At 41.3% G+C, this 27,345-nt stretch overlaps 1 protein-coding gene across 1 annotated transcript; it reads right to left on the minus strand.

The window, feature by feature from the left end:
* Positions 1–372: 372 nt before the first annotated feature.
* On the minus strand, positions 373–27,345 carry MAL2 (mal, T cell differentiation protein 2; the record flags this gene model as incomplete). The annotated part of the gene is made up of 4 exons (XM_080695124.1): positions 373–444; positions 1,970–2,125; positions 11,754–11,924; positions 27,214–27,345. 4 exons carry the CDS (start codon positions 27,343–27,345, stop codon positions 373–375), a joined length of 531 nt encoding a protein of 176 aa, XP_080551250.1.

Here is a 27,345-nt window from a genome sequence, read left to right on the forward strand (position 1 = left end):
CATCTGTGTACTTCATGGGCATAAGTAAATTTTTTTAACAAATAAAAGGGGAAGGGGAGGGAAGGAGAGGGGGAGAGAGAGAGAGAGAGAGAGAGAGAGAGAGAGAGAGCGAGCGAGCACGCACACGCGAGAGAAAGGTAGATAGCTATCAAGATTGATCAGGTATAAAATGAAAGGCTACTTCTCTCTTTAACATCATAAAATTAAAATTCCAACCATGAAATAATCCAAAACTTGCACCTAAATTTCCTCTATATCCTAAACAAATTACTTTGGGAATGTTGTTACATCTGGACAAACTGATATCCAAATTGATCAGACATACAAAACAGACAAACAGAACCAACATTGGCTGTTGGTTTCCAAGGAGTGCTATGGTCGCCATCTTCGTAGAGCCAGACCCAAACTGCAACCATAACAAGCTGTCGTCACAAAGGCAAAAATCTAAGGAAAAAGAAACAGAAACTGACATCAGAGTCTTCACACTGCCTGTAAGAAAATGTTTTCCTAAAGTGCAATTAGATGAAGACTGACCAGGCTAACCTGTCAACTCTAAAATATTTAGGAAAGTATTTCACATCGACCTCTTCTTTGATGATGTGTGCTCCTTTTTTATTCCCATTACTCCTTTCTTAAAACATTAAACCCTGATAATTTTCTCATCTGCAGACAGCTTTCTATTGAATATCTGCTCACATACTAGCTTCACTTATTAAGTACTTATTGAAACCTATCAAAAAATTCAGGAGTTCTATATTCATACAGTGGCTGCACAGCCAAGGAAGACAGTAACTATCATGACCTGAAGATATGTCAAATCATTTCTATAGAATAATGAAAATTCATAAATGAATCATTGGGTTGACTCTTTCTTGTGTGAAAGATAGTCCTCATGTATGGGTCTATACCTCGCTCTGAATTACTATTCTTAGTGTTCAATGAAGATTTTTCTTTTAGTACAAACTATCTGTACATCCCTGCATTGAGTGCATATATACACACCATTGATTTTGTTCTTGGCTTTGGGGGTATATGATCCATAGAAAACCATAACACAAATCAGTTCAGTAGGATAAAATAGTATAATTTTATGTAGGAATTCTTAACCAGGAAACTATAGTTCCTGGAAAGAAGAGAAGATTTGCCTACAGTACATTTTCACAGTTTAATTCCCATTCTGCTATTCTTCCTCCCTTCTTCTACTAGTTCCTTTTTTAAATTTAAAACAGGGTCGTGCTAAGTTGCTGAGGATCTCAAACCTACAGTCTTACTGTCTCAGCCTCCCACTGGGATTATAGGCATGTACCTATATATGCACCCCTGTACCCATATGATATATCTCTAATCTTGGCATTGCTCTCTGAATGAAAATAACTGCTTTTTATATATATTATTAGTGAAAAAGAATTTTCCTCCTCAGGGGTACTAAAACAGAATGAAAAGCAAATAAGGCCTCAATATAATTCCACAAATGAATGCCTGATACATTTTACTACTAAAAAGCCTCAGGAACTAGAAGAGTATCTGGGTGGAATGAGACTTGATGCAGAACTTGAAGCACACCGAGGCTGACTGAGAGAAAGGGAAGGACCACAGGGACAAAGCCCCTGAAGAGGCACAGCTAGAAAAGACCGCGCTGTGGAGAACTTTGAAACCTGGCCCTTAAGGCGAGGGTGTGCTGCTCGGCAGTCAGTGACACCAGCCCATCATCAGGTACTGGAGCACGTACGGTACCGTTCTTGTAAAAGTTGGGAGTCAGGATCACTGATTTGGGGCTACTGCAATAATCCCTCTAGAAAGGTAGTAAGAATCTATCCAGCAGCATGGAAGAAGAGCCTGGAAGTGAGAAACACTATGAGGAAAACCCAGTGGTAACTGATGACTAATCGGAAGGACAAAAGTCAAGCCGGGCATGGTGGCGCACGCTTGTAGTGCCAGCATTCAGGAGCTGAACTTGGGGGACACTTACTGTGGCCGCTACGTTTATGTTATACTGGTTGTCGCTCAGGAGCGGCTGCAAAGTCAGGGTTGTGTTGCAGTGTAGATCATGCAGGGAGGTGGCTGCGGCCTCCAGTAAGAAGGCTCCAAAGTAGAAGACGAACACTGTAAAATGGTAAGCGAAATCCTGGAAGAGGAAGGAAAGGGCATCTACAGTTAAACATAGTTGTTGTTGTTTTTTTTTTTCAAATGATGAAGTTTAAGTTGAGAAACATCAGAACATGTCATCAAACAGTCCTATCTATGAACCTATTTTCAATTTTTAAATTTGGCTGCTTTAGCAACATCAGATTATTAGGAACCAAAGGGGGAAAAAAAAAATCAATCGACGCCAGGTGTCGGTGGCCCACACTTGTAATCCCAGCACTTGGGATGCTGATACAGGAGGATTGCAGTTCATGGACGACAGCCTCAGCTACTTAGTGAGGCCCTTTGCAACTCAGTGAGACCCTGTTTCAAAATAAAGAATAAAAATAGGGCTGGGGGTGTAGCTCGGAGGTAGAATGCCCTTGGGTTCCATCCCCAGTACCGAAAAAAAAAATCAATTGACCCATTTTAGTTGGCATAGCAGCAAACCTTTTCATATAATGAATTGTACAATATATTATCTTAATTTGGACAAAAAACATACAGATCAATATTAATTAGCATAAAAGGCATAACATGCTCTTTAAAAATCAACTAAAATAGCATTTAAATTATGTACTATTATTCTATACATTATATTTTAATTTTGAGCAGTTGTCATTTTTATCATTAGATCATCATCCTATGCACAGAAAGATACAGAAGACTTATTAAATCATAGAATTTGAAGATGAATGTTTTCATATTATATCACCAACAATATATCATATCTATACAAAAACTACAGAAATATTTATTAGGTTACTTTGTATGTTGGTACAATTAATATAAAGAATAGCTCTATTAAAATTCACATTATATAACTTGGATTAATACACCATCAACACACTACTCTTTTATTTTGAACAACGTCTCTCTACTATACTTCATAGGCACTATTTCTCATCCTTACAATCATTTGCATTTATTTACCTCCATCTTAAAAATTTTTTTTCTTTTTCAGTTAAAATGGCCAGCCTCAAGCCACATAAAGATTACACTTTAGAAGGACAGCTCAACTTCACATCTATCTGATTCCAAAATATACTTTTTGTTTTTTTAAAGAACTATTTTAGTTGTCAAATAGAAAATATATATATATATATATATATATATATATATATATATATATATTGTGTTCACCATGTTTTGTATGTGTATATGTTTTGGGATAACTAAGTTGAATATTTAACATTTGCATAATCTCATACCTTTTTTTCTTTCCTTCCTTCTTTCTTTCTTTCTTTCTTTTTTTTTTTTTTTGCAGTACTGGGGATGAACTTGGGCATTCTACCTCCAAGCTGTACCTCTAGCCCTATATTTTTTCTTTTTTGTGCTTTTATTGGTGCATTGCATTGTAGTCTCACATCATAATTTACATCATGTTGACAGTGACATACATGCACGCACTCTTGATGCTCCCTCCTCATTTCCCTCCCACCCAATGCTGAGTACCCAGATTGACGTTGGTATATATTCATATGTATACATACAGTCTATGGTAGTGTTTCTATTAATGAACTTAAATCTTCCTTCACCCTATCCTTTTATCACCTCCCTGGCTCCCCTGAGGTGTTTCCTCATATTCTGGAGTCTCTCTTGCATCCCAATTACTCCCTATCCTGCACATAATAAAGAAAATATATTTGGAACCCTATTTTTTATTCTATATTTATAAACAGGGTTTCAGTGAGTTGCAAAGGGCCTCACTAAGTAGCTGAGGCTCTCCAGGAACTGCAATCCTCCTGTCTCAGCCTCCCAAATGCTGGGATTACAAGTGTGTGCCACTATGGTCGGCTCTCTTTTTTTCTCTTTCTTTCTTTCTTTCTTTCTTTCTTTCTTTCTTTCTTTCTTTCTTTCTTTCTTCTTTCTCTCTCTCTCTCTCTTTCTGGTGGTACTGGGGTTACTAGAAGCCCTTCTACCTCCAGAGTACACTCCTAGACCTATTTTTTTATATTTTTATTTGGAAACAAGGTCTCTTAAGCCAGAGAGTCTGGCTTCAAACCTGTGCGATCCTCCAGTTTCCACCTCCCAAGTGCAGGGATTATAAACTTGAGCCACCAGGCCCAGCTTCAGCTTTCCTTTTTGATGAAAACATTTAACAAGTCAATAGGAGAGAGGAGCTAGGGCTTCCTCTTTCTAAAGACAGATCTACATAATAATCTAGCTAGGGTAGGCGAAGGAGGTCGACCTTCAAGAAAGGAGACACCTAGCCATACCTTGCTGGGGGAGGAACCTTACAGGAACACTTACTAGTCAGAATTACAGAAACCAGATGGAGGTCATGGGTATAAAAAGTCCAGCCCACGTATTGTATCTTTGGTGGGGCTTTCACTTAAACCACCCCATGTGGCTGTCACTATCTTCTGAATTTCTATCTTTTTAATAAACTTCTTTAAATCTTCAATAAAATAAAATCTACTGTCTCCTTTCCCTCCCTCCCTCCCTCCCTTCCTTTTCTTTTCCTTCCTTCCTGCTCAATTAATCCAGGATCATTCTACTTCAGAGTTAAAACTCCAGCTCTATTTTTTAAAATTTATTTTGAAATAGGGTCTTGCTAAGTTATCGGACAGTGGCCTCAAACCAGAAATCCTTTCTTAGCCTCCCAAGTACTGTGATTACAGGCATGCACCACAACACCCAGCTACTCTTAGCAAGTTTTAAGAGTACACTGTCATTAAATATAGTCACCAAGTTTTACAATACATCTTTTAAACGTATTCCTCCTAAATCTTGTGTTTGTTAGGCTCCCCCTGCCCCAGCCTATGCTAGCCACCATTTCACTTTCTTCTCTAAGTTTGACTTTTCTAGACTCCCTGTGTCAGCGAGGTGAGTTCAGGTGACATTTGTCCTTTGGTGCCTGGCTTCTTTCACTAACCATGTTTTCCATGCCCATCCCTGTTGTCGCAAGCAACAGGATTTCCTTCTTTTTAAAGGCTTAAGTCTGCCATTGTGTACAAACACGACATTTTCTTTACACACATTCACAGATGGGCACCTAGGTAGAATCCATGTCTTGGCTATTAACATGGGAGCATAGCTGTCTCTTGGACATACTGATTTCATTTCCTTTAGATATATACCCAGCATTGCTGGCTCATATGGTAGGTGTGTGTGTGTGTGTGTGTGTGTGTGTGCACGCGTGTGCACACACACATGTTTTACTGTGGTACTGGGGATTGAACCCAGGGCATCTATCTCTGAGCTACACCCCCAGCTCTATCTGGGGATGGAACCCAGAGTCATTTGACCTCTGAGCTACACCCCCTCACCCCCTGCCCAATTTTTTTTTTATTCTTTATTTTGAAACAGGGTCTCACTAAGTTGCTGAGGGCCTCACTAAGTAGCTGAGGCTGTCCGTGAACCGCGATCCTCCAGTTTCAGCCTCCCGAATGCTGGGATTACCAGCGCCACCATGCCCGGCTTCCCCAGCCCTATTTTATTTTTGTTTTTAAAACAGGGTTTCTCTAGAGGGTTGCTGAGGGCCTTGCTATGAGGCTGTCTTCTAACCTGCAATCCTCCTTTCTTAGCCTCCCAAGTATTGGGATTACAGGTGTGTGCCACCACACCTGGCTCTATTTTTAAGTTTTTGAGAAATCTCCATGCTGTTTTCCATAACTATGCTAATTTACATTCTCCCATCAGCGTTCCCAGGGACTCCTTCAAAGACCATTCTGCTTCTCTCTACCCTGCTGCCTCCGTTACTGATAGTCATGTTCAGAGGGAATACTACACTGCCTTTGTAAAACTCACCCATGTAGCAAATAGTGTTCGTTGAAATTGTTCTTATTATGCCTAGAATAATCTGCTTGGGCATGTTTAACTAACCAGTGGTGAGAATTCAAAAGGTACAACCCCAGACTGCTTTCTATTAAACACCTCTCATTCGTAAATCGACTCCTAATACCTTTAAAAGATTTAAGGAAGAATATTACATACTGGCCAGATATCTAATCTACGGAGAGATGCTCAAATATATGTGGTTATGTAACAAATGTTCACTGATGAATGTCAAGATCCAAATTTAAGTGTTACTGCTTCTAGGGAATTAAATATTAATAAAGGTGAATATTCATTAGTAATCAATTTGAGAAAGTAAATTTGAGATCATTAGACACTGATTGGACCTACTAAGGATCCTCATTTAGGGCTTGTTTTATGTTCAAAGGGGAAGGTGACTTTCAGTGACATGGCCTGTAACTCCTGGTCCTCCTGGCCTTTCTCACTCTCTCATGCCTCTTTGAATATCAGTCTCTGTGGCCTCTTCATCTCCTAGGAGGTTCTCCACCTGATGAGCTTCTGTGGGCCTGGGAAGTGTTGGGGTGCTTCAGCCAGGCCCACTTCCTGGTGGACTTCAACTATTCACAGCACGGAGGGACACCAGAGCCCTGCCCCTTGTGCCGAACACAAGATCTTATAGGGTGAACAGGTCTCTGAGGACTCTCATAGATTTGGTCAAGACTGAATCGCAATCTTTTCTTTCTCCCTCTAAATTATATTTTATAGGTATTCTCAACAAAACAACAAAAAAAAACTTTCCTGTTCTAGTGGACCTGAGATGGGACATATATGCATTTCTGCTATGCTCTTCCTTCTTGGCCCTTACATAATTTTAATTACTGTAAGAATTAGGCAATGATCCCTTGACTATAACTGTCTACTGCAGCAAACTTTTCTGGAGACATATCCAGACTTATTACACCACTGTCTTTCTAGACCAGATACTCAGGAACACCCAGGCCATGCTTGCTGATCCCGAGGTTCTTGAATATGAGTGCACCTCAGCACCACCCTTGTGGTTGTGCTACTTCAAACACAGACGACTGGCCCTCGCCCTCAGTTTCAGACTCAGTGAGTCTGGGTGGAACAACAGTGTGTCCTTCAGGCAAGTTTCCAAGTGACATGGATGCTCTGGTCACTGTGAACCACTGTCCCTGCCACATCTTCATAGATGACCCTCGTCCCCCTCACACGCCCCTGCTCCTCTAACAGTGTTCCCAGTGCTCACACACTGGACCTGAGCACTGCTAGCTTATCTTCACCTGTGTCTTAGGCAACCTCTGCCTCAAAGGCTGCTGGGACATTTTCAGCACCAAGTGGCAATCTTACCCATCCTTATGAGCCCTTGTGCTTTAAAACTTTCACTAACTAGTTAAAAAGGGGGCTCACCAGCTGCTTTGTATATGAGGAAATTCTGGGTACAGAAGAACAGCATGAAAGAGGGGTGACAAGCCCCCCAAAACTTCAGTTTCTCACCTGTGCAAATGAAGTCAATGATATGTGTACTTCTAAAGAACTTCCGAAAAGGTCAAGAAGTAAATGGATGCAGAAAATATAGCTCAGGACATTTTAGAAGTTAAGGGATGTCTATAATAAGAGACCGATCCAATGCGTGCCCACGACACTTTTGGAGAATAAAAGGATGTGCAGGATTTCTAAGTAGTTCTTCATTTTCTAAACTGTATTCTTCCTTAGCACCCCTCCCCCAAAAGTGAAATATAAATATGTCTTTTCTTTAAAGTTAGGCGAAAAAATTGTATTATTTCTTCTCTGCCAAACAAAAATACAATAAAATATTTCAAAGCAAAATCTTCTCCTCAACCTCTGGAATGGGGCGAATTTTTGGCATTTAATATATGTTATTATGTATTATATTTTTATTTTGCCAAATTATGCCAAAGCTAAAATGCATGAAAAAAACCTCACTGAACATATATAATACTACTATGAATGATAATTTTTTATGATCAGTAAAAAATAGAAGAAATATCATGGTCAGTATTCTACAACAGATGCTGGTAGAAAGCAAATTATTTATGAAATTGCATTCTTGCCTGCCAAAGAATGGTATACAGGTAACATTACACTACTAGCATCAGGGAGATTAATTATTTTGGGAGCAATTAATGTTTAACAGTTCCAGAATGCAGCAATTAAAGGTTGTTACCATTTGGTGATGACTCCATAAGCAGGGCTTGAAATTTTTCCCTGGAGAGGGTGTGAAAGATACATCACAAAACCTACCAAAGCCAGCTGTGCAATAAAAAATAATGAGCATGAAAAAAATCCCACACCAAGATGAAGAAAATACGCCATGTTCTCTATTTTTATTTCTTTCTTGGAATTGAACCCAGGGTCTCAAACATGCTAGGCCAACATACTACCACTAAGCTACATCCCCAACCTTTTAAATTTTATTTTGAGACAGGGTCTCCCTGACTGCAGCTTCTAAACCTCCTGCCTCAGCATCCTGAGCAGCTAAGATTAAAGCCATGTGCCATTTTGTCCAGAGACAAAAACCAGTCTAAATAGGAAAAGCATTTAATAAGCTTCTTGAAGGGAGAAGTTGGCTCCTTGAAAGACAGCTCACCGTGTGATAAGCCCTATGCCATGACAACCCCTGTACCAGGATAGAACATCTCTAATGTGAAAATCTGACATCTGAGCCTGGCGTGGTGTTGCACACTTGTAATCCCAGTACTTGGGATTCTGAGACAGGAGAATCCTGTAGGTTCGAAGCCAGCCTCAACTACTTAGTGAGGCTCTCAACAACTTAGTGAGATCCTGTTTTCAAATAAAATATTAAAAAAATAAGTCTAGTTTTAAAAAAATAAGTCTAGAAGTATAGCCCAGAGGTAGAAAGCCTTTAGGTTCTATCCCCAGTACCACAAAAACAAAACAAAACAAAAAATAAAACCCTGCCATCTGAAATGCTTTAAAGTCTAGAACTGTTTGAGCAGTAAAGTCTGCACAAATGTAAAATGTAAAGCACTTCAAAATCTGAAACATTTTGCATCCCAAGCATTTTGGATAAGGTATATTCAACCTATAATACGTTTGCCTTCCTAATAGTGGACTATTTCAACTAAAAAAGCAAGATGATCTTTGCAGGTGACCTATGGAACAGACTGACAGGTCTTTCCAATGTGAACTGTCACTGAGGACAAAAACTCTACATTTTATTGTCTGAGTGTTGGCTATAATGCTACATGCAGATGAGTGGGAAATCCAGTTAGGAAAACAAATAAATTATGAAGAGTATTAATGACTGTATTCAATACCAAAGATAAGACTTAATATAAACAGAAGGGAAAGAAGATAGTATGACCATGTCTAGGAAAACCAGCAATTATATTAAAAAATATCTAAACATTAGTATGGAACCTGTATCACCAGTTAGGAAAAAAAAAATGCTGGATACTACAGGATCCTGGAGATACTGAGTTTGCAGGCATTACCCCTTCCCAGGAGAAGACACAGGGTGGTGGGTGGCACAACATTTAAAGAGAAGCAGTGACGAGAAATGATGCCAGTAGGGCTGAAGTGGTACAAACTGGCCTAATATCGTTAGCCTGATACTAAAAGAATCGTATGGCCCTTACCGACATTATAAATTAATCCATTCTCAAACTATTTATTATGAGAAAATCAGGGATTTAGAAAAAAGAAAAAATAAGCATTTGTATCCTAATGAGGGAATTTTGATCTTTATAACATGACCAAGTGATAAAAATATTTTCTCATCAGTATGGAAAACTAGTGCCAAAATGTAAGAAAACACTCTATTAGTAAATAACCTAATGGAAATAGTACTTTCAAAGTTCCAACCTGCAAGCCTCAATGTACTTAAGAAATCAGAATCATTACTGACTCCCTGCTATAACCCAGACAGAAAGCAAAATACTGTATAATTCATTATTTCCGTTATTATTTAATTAGCCTCTGATGAGGGAAGTATTATTATTACCATTTTACAAAGGGGGGAATTAAAATTCAGAGAGGTTCATTATTTTGCCCAAGGCTTCACAGCTATTAAGCAAAGGAGACCTAAACTCCAAGGCTGAAGGAACAGAACAACTGGGCTTGCTTCCTTCTAAGCCTTACACTAAGCCCTGCCTTTTGCCCTTGGGGGCGCTTAAGACTTCACTGCTGAGAACACTCAGGATTATAGTTCTCTTTATGCTCTATAAATAAAATGAGAAGAGACCTTCTTCTCTAACATCTGCCTTAAAGCTGTTGAATAAAATGCTATTATAATTAGAATGAACATATGCAAAACCTCACCCAAGGTCTGGTTTAAGTTTTAAAACACTGAAGTGTGATCAGAACCAACTGGAAGGGGTTCTCCATGAACTTTCCTACATCTCTATCCACCATAGACTGGGATGGTGCTCCATGGGGGCTTTTTTAAAATAGTCCCAGAGTGAATGACCACGGGCATAAAGAAGATGCTCCACTTCTGACACAGGAAAAGAGAAAGGAAGTTGATCCAGTACAGTGGCGTCATGGTTTTAAAAACTGTGTTCTGCCAGGCGTGGTGCCGCATGCTTGTAATCCCCACATGCTTGTAATCCCCGCACTTGGGAGACGGAGACAGGAGGATCACGCGGGTTCGGAGCCAGCCTCTCTGGCTTAAGAGACCCTATTTCCACATAAAAAAGTTTTAAAAAAATAGGTCTGGGAATGTAGCCCGTGGGAGTGTATCCCGGAGGTAGAAGGGCTTCCAGGAACCCCAGTACCACCAAAAAACAAAACAAACAACAAACAAACAAAAAAAAAACCTGTGTTCTTATAAATCTATTTTTTATAACTCACCACTTCTTATTCATTTAGGATCAGAATTGATTATAAGTATAAAAGATTCTCATTTCAAAATATATGGAGAACAGATTATATAGCTGATTGATTTCTGAAAAGAATACACAGTCTTTGCGAGGTGCAATAGTGCATGCCTATAATGCCACCATTTTGTAGGCTGAGACAGGATGATCTTAGGTTCAAGGCTAGCCCCAGCAACTTAGTAAGAACCTGATTTGAAATTTTTAAAAAAAATTTAAAGGGCTGGGAGTATATAGTTCAGCAGTAGAACACCCCTGGGTTCAATTCTAAGTAACACACACACATACCAAAAAAAAAAAAAAAAAGAAAAGAAAAGAAATTAAGAAAGAAAGGAAAAAGAAAAAGCCCCTCATCTCTGAATTTAACTGCATACTGAAAATATTAGAACTATACTGTGTCTATACTAAACATACTAATTACTCTTCTTGTCTTTATTTCCTAAATTATAGAGTATAGCTATTGGTATAGCATTTATGTTATATTAGGTAGTATGAGTAATCTATAGACGACTTTAAGGCATGTAGAATGATGTACATAGATTACATACAAGTATTAAGACATTTTATATAATGGACTTGAGCATCTATAGATTTCAGTATCCCCAACAGTGAGCCTGGAACAGCTATACAATATTCAAACATATGAAACAAAGACGAAGGGAAATTTTCAAGATACATGTGACAACATCCGGTCCCCAAAGGCATCTGTTCAATTGTTCAGTAATTGTACTGCAAGTCATTTGGCGTGTGAAATGAAACACTTCCGAATGTTTCACTTATGAGTCATAAAGGAGTAGCAAACTGAATTTTCAGCTCTTTTAACATGGGAATTTCACAAACTGGGACCCTCTGGTCCTGGAGGGCAGCTACAGAGCAGCACAGCAGCCCCAGGGTCTGGACCTGTTCTCTCCTTTATAAGGAAATGCAGAACAGGGACTGGAGCACTTCCAAACAGAAAAAAGACTCTTACATTTTTTTTTTTGCAACAGAATTAAAATAAAAATCACTTACCAGGAAGTTCCAGTTGGCATCAATTTGATTCACCACACCAGAGAGGAACACGCCCAGGAAGAGGAGGGAGAAGAAAAACGCCGTCACAGACACAAACATGACCCATCCTTGCATTAGAGGTAGAGGAACATTGGAGGAGGCCACCAAGATCCAGACGAGCCCCCCAAACAGCTGAAAGGAAAACAGAGAGAGAGTCCTAGGTTTGCTTAAAAATCACTTTCGGTGCAACAGAATTAAGCAGGCTTTAATTATCAGCTCACTTTTCCTCTTTCCTCCCTGGATCTGCGTGTGCACACGGTCCTACAGCCCCCCACTCCTGTTCATTCTCTCTCACTATGCAAGACGCCTCCTCTTTCTCTGGGTGCGAGACAAATCTACCTGGAGGCCTGGTCCGATTCCATTCCTGTATCCCTATGTTGGGCCTACGCTTTCAACTCCCAAGCACGCCCAGCATTCTCAGTCAGCCAGTCACAGAAAGTGAGGGGTCATGTATTTTCTCTCAAATACAGAAGCTAGTGAGAAATCTGGACACAAGAGGGGCTTTAAATAATAGAGGAGAAACCCCAATGGAGTGAGGGGTGGGGTCTAAGGGAGAGTGGTGGGAGGGGAAGAGAGAACCAATGAAGGAAACATACTGAAGTTACATACTTATGTGAAATCACCAATGCCAATCTCAGTATCATGTACGGAGAAGGGCGGGCAGTGAGGACAAGCCAGGGGGAAGCTCACTAACTGCACATAGGTCCCTGTCACTCAGAACTACATTATGATGTGACACTACAATGCACCAAAAAAAGGATGTTAAAAAATTACAGAAACAGAAACTATTTTCCTTTGATCCTGCTGCTTCTCTAACTACTGCTATGTTCATGTATTTTCCTTTCCAGACACAAATTTTACTTCCTCTCGTAGTTATTCTTCAAACCATGATACACTGGCTTCTGTTTTCATTACTCCTTATTTCTCACACTCAGTGTCCACATTCAATGAAGTGTGTGTGTGTGTGTGTGTGTGTGTGTGTGTGTGTGCGTGTGCGCGCGTGCACGTGTGTATGGCACTGGGGATTGGACCCAGGGACATTCTACCTTCAAGCTATACCTCCAGCTCTATTTTTATTTTGAAACATCGTTTCACTAAAGTGCTGAAAATCTCACTGATTGCTGAGGGTGTCCTTGAGCCCCTGATCTTCCAATTTACCCTCCCGAGTACTAGGATTACAGGTGTGTGCCATACATTTGGCTGGATTTAGTCTTTCTCATGACCTATCTGTATATTTTACATTACTGTCTATAGGGAGAGTCAGAGTTGTAGCTGTTGTACATGATGGTAAGCAATAAAAGCTACCATCATTTATGACCCATGAAGTGCTAGACACTGGGATATTAGGTAATAAATAAATAACTTACAGTCAACAAATAGTACTGCATAGCAGGCATTGTGCTAGGTGCTAGGAAGAGGATGGCGAGCACGCTGCACTTGGTCTCCATCATCACAGAGCTCAGTCTGTTATAGAGAAGGAACAACTGAGCTAGCGATCTAACCGCTGCTTCCTAAAGGTCACAGCGAGGCAAATACTGGGCTCTGCAGGTCCACACGGCAAGGGCTCTGCATCCAGATGTGGAGACCAGGAAACACTTTCTAGAAGCAATAACCCCAGGACAGGGCTGGGGCTGCAGCAGACGGAAGGCAAAGAGGCTCCAGGCAGGAGACAAGTGTTGAGCTGACGGCTGGAGCGCAGAGAGCGTGGCCCGGGTGAAGGCCAGAGCTCAGCATGACGGGGTCCCTGGTCCAGGCGGGAACAGTGGGATCCACGAGCCAGACTGAGCTGAAGGGTCCCGCAGGACAGACCAAGGAGCTCAACTTCACTGGAGGGCGGGGGAGAGCCAGGGTCATCTTGAGGAGGAAGGAGAATGTCCAAGATTCACAGAAGTTCCTCTGGCTAGAGTGTAAGAATGAACTGGAGAGGGAAAGGGCACAGGAGTCAGGAGTGTGTGTGTGTGTGTGTGTGTGTGTGTGTGTGTGTGTGTGTGTGTTGGGAGGAACACAGGAGACTATTATGATAAAAAGAGTATAAACCACAGTCAGGGTGCTAAGGACCAAGAGACATGATTAAATAAGAGAGAAATCTAGAAGTTGCATGATGTTAGCAACTGATCAGACCTAGAACATGACAGAAATAAAACAGGTAAGAAAAATACCCAGATTTCTGGCTTGGGGAATGTGTGTGTGTGTGTGTGTGTGTGTGTGTGTGTACACAATAAGTGTTAGGTGTCTAACACCATCAATCCTGTGTGTGTGTGTGTGTGTGTGTGTGTGTGTACACAATGGGTGTTAGGTGTCTAACACCATCAATCCTGTGTGTGTGTGTGTGTGTGTGTGTGTGTGTGTGTACACAATGGGTGTTAGGTGTCTAACACCATCAATCCTGTGTGTGTGTGTGTGTGTGTGTGTGTACACAATGGGTGTTGGTGTCTAACACCATCAATCCTGTGTGTGTGTGTGTGTGTGTGTGTGTGTGTGTACACAATGGGTGTTAGGTGTCTAACACCATCAATCCTGCTCCACTCGGCCATCCAAACAATACAGGCCACACATCCTTTGCACGGCATCCAAATCTGCCTTTGTAAACTGACCTATCTTCATCATCTTTGTTTTATGCTCTAAGCCCTTCCTAGTTTGTATTATAGGGAGAAAAAGTTCGTAGCTCAAAGACAACACTTTTTCTTGCAGGCCCAGGGCATTACTTCTTCCCCATGCATATTTGAGAAACTTCCCCACAGACCTCACCTTGCACCCATTGTCTAAAGTCTATGCCTGAGTTCCAGCACATGCACACGCAGCCACCCCTCCCTTCTCTGGACGTCCTTCCTCTTAGGGATATGTTACATCAATGAGATGGGCTGTAACTGAATCCCCTTGGCTTTCACTCCATCTACACTAACAGACCTTCTTGGCAACAGGCTGCTTGATGCGTCTCTGCTTCCCAAGCCATTTATTATCTGGCATGATAATCCTTCCCCAACTATCACGCAGGGTCAATGCTAGATTTGGCAACACAAAAACTTAAGCCAGCCAGGCGCGGTGGTGCACACTTGCAATCCCAGGACTTGGGAGGCTGAGACTGGAGGATTGTGCAGGTTGGAAGCCAGCCTCAGCTACTGAGTGAGGCTCTCAGCAACTTCGTGAGACCCTGTTTCCAAATAAAATATAAAATAGGTCTGAGAGTACAGCCCGGAGGTAGAATGCTCCTGGATTTCATCCCCAGCACCACACACACACACACACACACACACTACAGAAAGTTCACGGCTCTCACTGTTCCCAACTGGTGCTGGGTGCACCTGTCACCCTGAGATCTGTCCTTCACCTGTTTCAGGCTCTCTCTCAGCTCCTGCCCTGTCATCTCAAAATGTATCTTCTGCCTGAAAAACCCTTGCCTCCCATTTGGTGCCTGCTGCAGCTGGAAATATTTTTTCATGTCCAAATCTGAATCTAGACTGCTCAGGTAGTCTCAGTTGTCTCAGACAGGTGAAAAACTCTCATATAGGCACCCTCATATATTTACTTAGTGAACTAGTGAGAATAGTTTGAGCTCCAAATATGAAAAGCCAAGAATCATCTGTATCTTTCTTCTTTGATATCTATATAATACCCAAATTGCACTGAAAGTTAAAAACCTAACTTTTAATTCAAGTTCAAAAAATAGCCCAGTTTTATAATTTGTTACTTCTTTGAAGAAACACTTTGAGAAGTTGAGAATATAATAATAAGTTATAGTATAATGATAAAGCATCAGTTTAATAAATCTATAGTTGTAGTAGTATACCTCAAATCCCATTTCAAATAAAAAATTAATCCACTCAAAAAGGTTTATACATAAATGTAAGTAATAAGTATTAGTGCATATTAAAATTTTAACTACTACCTAATCAGTGATTATGAAAGGAATAAATTTGCCCCTGCTAAATGGTTATTTTCACATGCCATAAAATACATATTTGAAAGTTATAAAAATTTAATGGGTCCATCTTTTCTTTCTTCCTCAGATCCTTCTTTCTGGTAGCTTTTTCTCCCACTACAAATAATCTACATTCTCTTAAATACAATTTAAGAAGTGTACATCATTATTAAGTATCTATTAATTCAAGAATCATTTACTGTGAACCTATGTACAAGTCTAATAAGTAATAAAGAACAACTAGCTACTATTTATTAGGGTTAGGCAGATAAGCAGTCATGTGATTTATAGACTATAATAAATTCACACCTACAAAAGACCTTTTGAAATTAAACAACATTCAATAAACATGGTGCTAGACCTCAAACAGGCCAGCCCCAAGCCTACTGCTAGGCACCAAAGAGCAACACTCAAGGAAAAAAATGAGAGAGAGACAAGGTGCTCTCTCCTAAAGCCCTAAATCAGGGAGAAATAAATACCATCAAATATGATGCAGGAGCAGATTGTGGCGAGTGCTCTAAAAAGAGCTTGGCCCGGTGTTCTCTGCAAGACTAGGAGATAGAAGGGAGCCGACATACACCAGGAGGACTCTGGAGAGGGAGGCCGGAGAGGCGGGTTTTGAAGGCAGCTTTGAAGACAGACCAAGGACCGCAGAGGGGAAGCTATGATGTACCATAATATTGGATATATATCATACCCAAAATTATACCCCTTCCAACACCTACAAGGCTTGTAAAGGAGCCTCAGTGCTCACGTGAAAGGGATCCAATTTGCCTCCTCATTTGCGGTGTGAGCTGCATGGAAAGGGGGTGGTGTGCATGAGTGCCTCTTCTTCTCTCACATAAACACATACTCCACTCCCAGGTCAGAGTGTCTACAAAATCCAGGTGTAAGTTCTGCTTACAGGCTAGCTTGGATGGCTGAGTTCGGACAGGGACAGAGCTTGGCCCACTTTGGAGAGTCATCTTTGTTTCTGGAGTGTCCTGCTGCTGAACGAGTCATTATGGTTTGACACAGTTATTTCTTCTCTGCTTAATGGTTTTTTTTTTGACCAAAGCTTCCTTTCCTCCTGAGCTTCCATCCTGGTTTCAACATTACTATTTGAGCTTTTGGTAATATTGCTAATGCTAGTATATAGTATATCTCCTTATTGAATTCCAGACTTCAGTAAGCTCAGACATAGTGTACTCTGCAGTGTCCCTGAATAGGAGAGAGGACTCTGGAGGGCATCCTGTTTTGAGAGGTGAAAAGCAGAGCACCCAATGGTTAAAATCTAAGGGAGAACAGCTGATAAAGGATCGTAGCAACTGAAGTGTGCACACTGGAGAGAAGGGTGTCGGAGGCCGTGTTTCACACACGTCGTCCTCATTTTGGATCTGTGTCCACATTCTGGCCTCTTGTCTACTTCTGCCATCCAGTGTTCTCTAGCACCCTACAAAGTCACAAAATTACATCTGAAACAGCCAAATGCTTTAAGGAACTAAGTCAAGGCTCATGACTCTGGATCACAAGCTCTAACAGACTAGTTTACTTCCAGGTAATGCAAAGGTAAAAACTTCTTAGAAGTAGGCATCAACCTTCCTCGGTATTTGGGTATCCTTTCTCTCCTTAGCACAACTCTGGGAGTACCAGAGACACACACATACTCAGGACGATTTTGATTTGCAGCTATTAAATTGATACTCATAAAACAACTGACCTTTTTTTTTTATAGCTTAACACATGTTTGTCACTTGATTTGACCTTAGCCGACCAGAAAAGCGTGACTTGGCTGAATCCACCCCAGAAGACAACCACAGAAATCTATGAAAATTTTCATTCTTTCGACAGTAGATGTTAGAATAAAATATGGGTGCTAATTTTTTCTAGAATGAAAATACTTTTTTTTTTTTTGGCAGTACTGGGGTTCCTGGAAGCCCTTCTACCTCCGGGCTACACTCCCAGACCTATTTTATATTTTTTATTTACTTGGAAACAGGGTCTCTTAAGCCAGTGAGGCTGACTATGAACCTATGCGATCCTCCTGTCTCCGTCTCCAAAGTGCGGGGATTATAAGCGTGCGCCACCACGCCAGGCTGAAAATACTTTTAATATAAAACAAAGACAACTACTTAAGTTTTTGTCCCCAAATCACCCTAAGCCGAACCCTCAGAGTTCTGTGGACTAGAAACTGTTCATTTTTAGAAACTGTGGACTGGTTAAAAAAAAATACACACACAGCCCCATGGGAGCACGAGAGACTGGGCATGAGGCAGCTCTGGCAACGCTGGCGGCCGCGTGGGTCACGGACTTCTCACTTGTCTCCCGTTTGGAAGCCCCATTTATGTTCCTGAGGGATTCCTATTGCAGATATCCTCTTTCTCTTCAAATGTTACTTAATTTCTTAATAACTTGCTTTAAAACATACACTCTGACATCTTAGCTAATAATTTCCAAGCTAATTTGATCCCTCTGAGTATGCCCTTATTATTGTACTCAACAAACAGGCTCATTTCTACTCTGACCTACTTCTCAGTTAATGTTTAGAATGAGAATAGAGTCTGGTGAGATGGAGCACATCTACAATCCCCGTATTTGGGAGGCTGAGATAAGAGGATAGCAGGCTCGAGGCCAGTTTCAGCAATTTATCAAGACCTTCAGCAGCTTAGTGAGGCTCTGTTTCAAAATAAATAGATAGATAGATAGATAGATAGATAGATAGATAGATAGATAGATAGTGCTGGGTGTATAGCTCAGAGGTAGAAATCCCTGGGTTCCGTCCCCAGTAAAATTAGAATAAAGAAAGGTAAGTGAATTTGAAGGGGGTAAAAGACTAGTTCGTATACCTCTAAAAATTACTTCATTATTTAGAATTTTGCATATATAATACATAACCCTTTCTTATATTTTATTAACCTATACTTTAGACATTTTATAACCTTAAGCAGGGAGAAAAAGAAAACCCAGTAAATCTAGAGGAAAAATAGGAAAAAAAACCCGTCTCCTGGTCTGGCTTACAGAGCTAAGTTTGAGCAGGTGGTTGAACCTACTGATGATAACAAAAATATTTGCTAATATTTACCGAGTGCTTACGTTACAGGCATTCTTCTAAGGGCTTTATTTGTACCATTTTAATCTTCACAAACCCTGAGACATAGTACTATTATTCCCATTTCAAAGGTAAGTTAATTGAGGTACAGAGCCACCAATAACTTTTCCTAAATTATACAGTTAATAAATGTTAGACTTAGGATTTGAACCTGTTAGTTGGCTTCTAGTACTTAAGCTTTTAACATTATACTTTTCTGCTTCTCTCCAGGCTTAGTGCCATTCTAGAACAGGGTTTCTATCCATTTTCCAAATGATTCCCTGAAATCATAAAACTAGGTAAATAAGTGCACATGCATTCTTCTCAGGATACAGCTGGCAACTTTAATCAGAATCACAAAGGAAGCTGGGCGTGGTGGCGCAGGCTTGTGATCCCCAGGCTTGGGAGGCGGAGACAGGAGGATCCGGCAGGTTCCAAGCCAGCCAAAGAGACCCTGTTTCCAAATTAAAAAGTATAAAATAGGTCTGGGAGTGTAGCCCGGAGGTAGAAGGGCTTCCAGGGAGCCTAATACCACCAAAAAAAAAAAAAAAAAATCACAAAGGGACCTGTGGCCCCCTAATATCTCATGACCTACGTGTTTAGCCCTCCTGTTTTCATGGATGCTTAGTTATTGGGCACCTGTTTATGAAACGTTACAGTTATAAAAATACTTAATGTACTGAGAAAATTGTCATTTAGAAAAAGATGATCTCAATGAGCTCTATTTTACATACAATTTGAATTGTGAATAAGGTGTTTTTCTTAAACTGGAAATACAATTCAGCCAGGAGATACAATATAATAACTGATAGATATGTTTACAAGGTAGGCCACAGAAGAGTAAGTTCATTCACAATGTATATGCAGTCCAGCGGTTACAATGCCAGAGAAGACTTCCGCCTCCTTCTCCAAGCTCACCCTCCCCTGACAATGCTCCTTTTCCTGGGGTCCTTCCTTTGCACTCTGGCCTCTGCCCCTCATCCCATCCCCTGCACACACACAACTGCTCATACTTGTCCATGCTTCTTAAGGTTTGAACTGTAGTACCACATTCTCCGGAAAGACTCCCCTGCTCGATGTCATCCCTCAGTGCTTCCATGGTTACTGATGCATGTATCCTCTTAGGGTTTATGACTACTAGATTAAAATCATAGATTTACATGCCTTTTGCCCAATGGACTATAAGATAAGTGGTGGTGACATTGCCTTAAACATCCATGAAAGCTAAGAAGCCAGGAAGTGCTTTCTCCATCGGGTGTTCAGCAGCATCCTCCTTGACATCTTTCAGCAGCATCCTCCTTGACATCTTTCAGCAGCATCCTCCTTGACATCTTTCAGCAGCATCCTCCTTGTGCCTCTTCTTGAGGTGCACAAACACCGATCAGTGTGTGTACAGAATGGCTCCAGGAGAAAACATTCCAGAAGCACAGGTTAGGATGCTAGAAACACATAGATGTCTGGAGTCTCGCTCATTCCTCAGTACATGGCAGGTGCTCAACAATAAGAAAGAAGACCAGTGCAGCAAGAACATGCACTTTTCAGTTTTCAAGTGGTTATTGGCAACTGCCACCACTACCGCAAGAGTTTATGAGCCTGGGGTGAGGCGTTAGAGCAAAGCTGATAAATTTTACAAGTCTTCTTTCTAGCACCCATTTTCATCTTGTGTTCTACCCCTTGCCCTCTAATTTCCTCCATTATGGTCTTGGATTAATCTTGGTTGAGGTCCAAATTATAGGTAGAGCCAACAAGGCTCATTTTTGTCTTATTTTAATGAGGGGAAAGAGAAAAAAAAAACATATGCAGAAGAGGCCTATACCAAAATATGCTAATTGCAAAATAGGTTTCTTTTTTAGGCTTACATTTGAAATATGTTTGATGGTTCTGTAAGTAGTTACACCTTTTTCCTCCTCGTCTTACTCAAATTTCTATTTCAGTTTCTTAAGCAGCTAATGTCAACCCTGGCCCACCTTACAGAGAAGAAATATGTTCTGGCCCCTTTACATTCTTGTTTATAATTTCCCTTGATTTTCAGAATCCTCTTTTCATGTCGGTAAGTAACTAGCTATCACACAGGTTTGCAATGTTGCTGCATGCCAACGTCCGGACGTCAGCAAGAACCCAACAAATCACTCCCTCCTATCTTTCTTTATACCTCTTCCTTCTGAAAATTATATGAAAGCTGTAAGTGCGGTATAGGGTGGCTATAAGAGACTTGTCTCAAGTAAAATAGAACACTTGGGAAATCCAGATCAAACTGTAGTTACCTGCTAAGAATTATTACATTTTGAGTTGGACAAGACTTCAGGCGCATAACTCTGCCAAATCTGCCTTTCTCCCTTACGGCTGTTCTTCCAGAATGTTCTCATCCACTATTCAATGCATACTACAGAACAATCATGTAACATTTATTAAATACTACACTTGCATGGTATTGGGCATGCCAACCTGGTTTGTGTCCTCTATCATTATACGGTCTTTCCTATTCAGCCATATCAAAGCAGACATGCCAAGCGCCATGGCTCTTACTATCAGGTACATTTCTATCAGGCTGAACAAAACAAATCTCCTTTCTGTGACCTTTTCTTATGTAGCTTGAGGTCAATCTTTTCAGCAATTGGGTTGAAAGATTTTCTTTTTTAATTTCAGTCCTTCATATTTTTGATAGATCTGTGAGTGAAGGCAAATGATTTCTGACAATATGCTCTCCTGGGGGTATTGGTTTATTTCCTCATGAACATTTAAAAGCTCTTTTCATGTAGATGGAGAGCTCTAATACACATGCAAAGAAAATAGCCTTATGTAGAGGATTAAAGACTATTTTGAGAGGAAAATAGACTTAAAGATACCCCACCTTGTACACTATGAACATATAACATTCCTGTGCAGTTAAAACCTATTTTCTGGCCAAGAAAAGAAAAAGAAAACCCTACGCATTGGAACATTTTTATGTTAGTAAAAGATTTTGGTTGAAAATGATCTGAAAATCCTTTCATAGATTTATCTGCATGATGGCATCTACCTCTTAAAGATCACCTGCCTCCTGCCCCATCAACCTTTAATATTCTTTATTTTTTTCATGTCATAATTCCCTCAGTTACACCTTAGAGTCAAGCCTGATGTGGGATCATTTGGGAGCATGACCAATGCTATATATTTGGTTAACTGCCTAAACCCCAGACCAATCTCTCTTCTTCTCTATCCATTTTTCTTGGACCCTATTTCAGATTTTTCATCATCACCCACCTAAACTATGGTTGTCAGCCTCCTCATAGATCTCCTGCCTTCAGTCTCTCTATTTTACAACAAAACTTTACTCAAGATTTCGAAGACACATGGTTGATCAAGTTCACCCATCTTTCAGCAGTTCCCCATCACACACAGAGTAAGTTCAATGCCTCAGCCGACTGTCTCAGGCAAGCACAACTGGACTGCTCCCTGCTACTTTCTTTTACTTTTCTCCAGGCTCCCCATCAATCACTCAGAAAAACTCACAACTGCCAGAACCCTCATGCCATGGTGTCTCTTGTCTCTCAGGTTTGTACACGTCCCTGTTTCCACCTGCAATCCCCTTTCCCACTTTTTCTGTTTATTGCTAAACTTAAACACACTACCTTGTTACAGCCGGCTGCCCTGGCCTCTCCACTAGCCAGATGTTCTCCACCCGGCCTTTCACAATATTTTTGTAAACCTGTTTTACCACTTCATATACAATATTGTAATTCTTTCTTGTCTTTATATTTCACCACCATATGGCAACTTCTTTCAAGGACAAGAATTATGTCATTTATTTTATTCCCAGGGTAGAAAATAAGATCTGAAGGTCTAGTCTCAATTATGTCATTATGCTAAATACATGGAAATCCCTGGCTCCAAGCACTACAGTTAGGAACAAGTGAAAGGGAGTCCCATAATATCTCTCATAAAGAGATATAAATGAATAACTCAGGGAATGTACAGTTTTCTAGACACTAAAATTGTAAAACACATTGAATAGTGAATTGTATTCTTGTTAATGAATTGATATTGTTTAATACTGATCAATCTTTCCAGCACACTAATTTATAAGATAATCTCATTGAAAACAAGAACTATAAATATCTTATTCAGTATAAAAATAGTGTTGCTCCAATATCATTTTCTTAAAAATTCATCTGGAAAATGTTTTAGGTATGGTTCAACTCCAATATGTAACTCTTTCTTCTCTAAGTGGAAGCTGCTTTGGGGCACATACTCTCAACTAGGTTATAAAGGCTTTCAGGTTGAGAAAAAGGCCAATCACCTTCATTCTCTGAAAACTATCCTGCACATAGTAGGTACTTATTAACACTTGATGAATAATTTAGAAAACATTCATTCAGGAAACAGAGATTTTGAAAATGATTACTTTTGAGGGTGGTGTTTTCCATCCTAAACCAAAAGGCTTGGCTTTGCAATACTAACTTAGTATTAAACTCTGTGCCAAGCACGCATTGGTCAAGTACAGCTGAGCGCAAAAATCAAAGAGCCAACAATTTAGTTATCAAGAAGTGGAACATACCTATCTCAAAAATCCATACCATGCCCACAAGGGTGAAATGTTATTCACCTATGACACCATGATGCTATAAATTGCTTTACCTGGTTCTGGGAGGTCAGCACTATTTATATGTTTTGTATTTTTGTTTCCAACAAATGGCTTATCCTGAAAGAATGTGGATGCAGTAAAACAAAGGAGATTGAATTGAATTTTTCTTTCTTTTTTTTTTTTTTGTGCTACTGGGGATGGAACCCAGGGCCATTCTACCTCCGAGCAACACCTCCAGCCCTAATTTTTTTATTCTTTATTTTGAAACAGGGTCTCACTGATTTGCAAAGGCCCTAAGTAGCTAAGGCTATCCTTGAACCAGGATCCTCCTGTCTCAGCCTCCCAAATGCTGGGATTACAAGCATGCGCCACCATGCCCAGCTTGCATTGAATATTTTGAGTAGAGTTAACTAGTGAGTTTGAGAATGGAACTTCATGATTTTGATCTCACTTGTTCAGTCTCCTGTTGATAGCCCAGACGATTTGTACTGGACAGTTGTCACATGTTCACATTCATAGGGCAAAGTGACATAAATGAAGAAATCTGGAAGAAAAATAAAAATGGATCTGAATGGAAGGTCAAAATTAAAGAGTTTGAAGATGCCCATAAACACGGGTAGATGTTAAAAACAACTGGTTCCAGCCAGGCATGGTGGCGCAGGCTTGTAATCCCCGCGCTTGGGAGGCTGAGACAGGAGGATCACACAGGTTTGAAGCCAGCCTCGGCTACTTAGTGAGGCGCTCAGCAACTTAGTGAGACCCTGTTTTGAAATAAAATATATAAAAAAAATAGGTCTGGGAGTATAGACAGGAGGTAGAAAGCCTCTAGGTTCTACCCTTTGTACCACCAAAAATAAAAAAAAATAAATAAATAAATAAATAAATAAATAAATAAAAACAATTGGTCTCCAGAATGAAAATCATCTAGTATTCTGGTGCCTAAGGAAGTCTCCCTTTTAATTTCTGGGGAGAGGAGTTTTTAAAGAAGACCCATGGCACACTGACTCAGACAGAAAGGAACCAAAAAATCAGAAGAAACTGAGAAAGCTGGGAACAAAGGTGCTTCAAAGGAGCTACTTAGCTCTCGTGTCTATATCCCTCGAGGTGGCAATCTACATAGAGGGGAACAAGCCAGCCTTCATCTATGTTTTCTTAAAGCATATAATCTATAATCTAATATCTCTAAGCATTTCAAACGGATGAAACCTACTAAGCAGCTAGGTTTTACTCCAATGTGGTCTCTTGTTTCTCCAAGGTCACCATTTTGTGTGTGTGTGTGTGGTATCAGAAATGGAACCCATTCTACCTTCAAGCTACACACCCCCAGCCTTATTTTTTATTTTTTTTTATTTTGAAACAGGGTTTCGCTGAACTGCAAAGGGCCTCACTAAGTAGCTAAGGTTGTCTGCAAGATGCAAACCTCCCGTCTCAGCCTCCCATGCGCCTCCATGCCCAGCCCAGGTCACCAGTTTTATTGGAACATTTTAACGAGTTTTTAATGGGGGTGGGTGAGTGGGTGGAGGGAGGTTTATATTCAAGCAAAAGTGGTAACACAGGCCCAAGATTTAAACATGTAAAGATATCTGGCTATATAAAGTACAAATCAAGTTACCATGGCTTCCAGAAGCGATGCTCTTCTATCTAGTTAAGAGTCTAAGAAATATTTCAGAAGCCTGGAGCCAGAGGAAATGAAGAGATCAGAGCAATGGATCAAACACTTCTGTGAGTCCAGGAGGCTTCCTGAGCTTGGAAATAGTGAGTTTAGCAGCAAGAGAATTCACATTTGCAAGAGAAGAGTTGTCTTCTCTACAGAGCCTGGATGAAGGGCTCCATCAGTAGTTCCCAGCCATGACTGTATATTAGACTCTCCAGGGAACTTTAAAAAAAAAAAAAGAAGAACTAATTGACTCTGGGTGCTCCCCCAAGAGATTCTGATTAAATTAGTGTAGGATGGCAATAGTATTTTTTTAAAGCTTCCAAGTTATTAAGTAAAGCAAAAGTAGAGACTTACCTGACCACTGGGCTAAAGTTTTGTGGTTGTTTTTTTTTTTTTTTAATGGACATAGTTGAGTAGGAAGAAGGGAAACTGAGTAAGTCCTCTTCCTCTTTTTCCCCTTCAGAATTAGATGTTTCCCAAAGTGTCACATGACCACATGTTCTTTCTTGATATCTGACTTGCCATCACATAGCAAAAGCCTTTTCTTATATACATACATATACGTACATATACATACGTATATGCATCTCTACCCATATGCAGATCTATAAATATACTGAGTGAATGTTAGAAACATATAACCAGCATATCAAATTTGAGAGTCTATGTATATTACTGCTCAGGATGAAGCTAAGTGCTAGGAGAGAGTGAATCTATTTACATTAAAATTCTGTAGATTCCAGTACGTGTTGAGTGTGGATAAGAATAAGGCAAAAACTTCTGAACGAGGTAGGCAAACACTTGGAGTTTAAGAAACACGAAAGCAGAGGAGTCCATGTGATCTTTCCATCCAGCTTTCCCTGTTCTAAGGGTGTCTGCCTCCCACAGCTGTGGGGCTGGTCCAATACCACCCTCTCCCTGTTCACATCAGTGCCTGTGCTGCATCCCAAGCACTTGGATGCTTCTGAACTGGGCACAAACTCAAACCCGCCTCTCCCAGCCTCACAGTCACTATCTGATTACTGATGTCATCGCCTGTAACTCACTTGGGTCTCTTCTTTCAGATTCAAATCCGAGCTCAACTTAACTGAGGGTGGCTTTGGCCCTCTTAACATAATAGGGCGGAAAACCAATGCTCACAAGGTGTTCCAGCCCCACAGGCACAAAGTGAAACCAAAGTGACCCAAATTCAGGTTCTGCAAACTCAAAGGAGAGGAATGAGGGAAGAGACACCAAAACCCCAAACCGAGCAAACAAAACCTGCAGGAAGGGCCCTGCGTGCTAGCGTTTCATTCTTTATTTGCCATTCTCCGAGTGTGATGCAATCTCGGTTGCCCAATTCATATTTGTACATTTCCCCCTAGTCCACAACGAGCTTCAAAAGCGTCCAACTCCATAAAATGCCTTTTAAAAAGTTCAAGTGTGTCTAGCCCGAGCAGATTACAGGTCAGGACGGGTGACCCCCGCCTTTCCTTGGGCCCCACAAGGTGTTCTGAGAAGGTTTTGGAATCTTGGAGGCAGGCCAGGAGGGGAGAAGGTGCAGAGGCAGGCGGAGAAGGGCGTGCCAGCCCCGGGTCCACCTTCCCCCACATTTTCACGCCTATTTGATTAGAAACCACCAACCGCACCTCGCACGCCTCACCTTTCTCCCTGCCCAGTTTCTGGCCCGGATCCTTTCCCCAATCCAAAGGGCACTAGTGATGGCGGGCGATTGGGGGAGGATATGCCCAGGTTCCTCTTGCCTGCCTCCTCCTCTTTCTGGCGGCTCTCACCCCCTTTCCACACACTGGCAGCTCCTGGTCGCCGGATCTCGGTACACCTTTGCACCACCCAACAAAATGGCAGGTTAGCAACAGGCGAGGTCGAGTGCGCGGCTGCTGGCAGAGACCCGAGTCTCTGACCGCGCGTCCCAGCCCGAACACCTCCACGCCTTAGGGCTCCCTACCCCTGGGCCCGCGGGGCCACCTGCCGTCTCTCCACCGGCCATTTCCGTTGCCGGAGGGCGAGCAGGTGCCAGCGTAACAGGTGCTAGAGAAGAGGGCCCAGGTGGCTGCTCCGGGCGTGGAGAGGACCCAGAGAGGGGGCGCAGGGAAAGGCAGGTACCAGGGAAGGAGGCAGAGGACGGCCGCAGAGGGAGACAGCCCGGGCGGGGGCAAGGATGCCGCGCCGGTCCCGGATCCCCGGAAGCCATCCTCCCCGAGCTGCCCCACTTACAATCTCCAGGCAGACGAAGGCGCCCGAGTAGGTCCGTAGGATGTCGGGGCCGGCGGGCAGGGTGACCCGGGGCGCCGGGAACGACACGGCAGGGTTCGGGGGCGGCGGGACTGGCGCTCCGCCGGCGGACAT

This window comes from Muscardinus avellanarius (assembly GCF_963383645.1).
Source record: "Muscardinus avellanarius genome assembly, chromosome: 4".
Lineage (NCBI taxonomy): Eukaryota > Metazoa > Chordata > Mammalia > Rodentia > Gliridae > Muscardinus > Muscardinus avellanarius.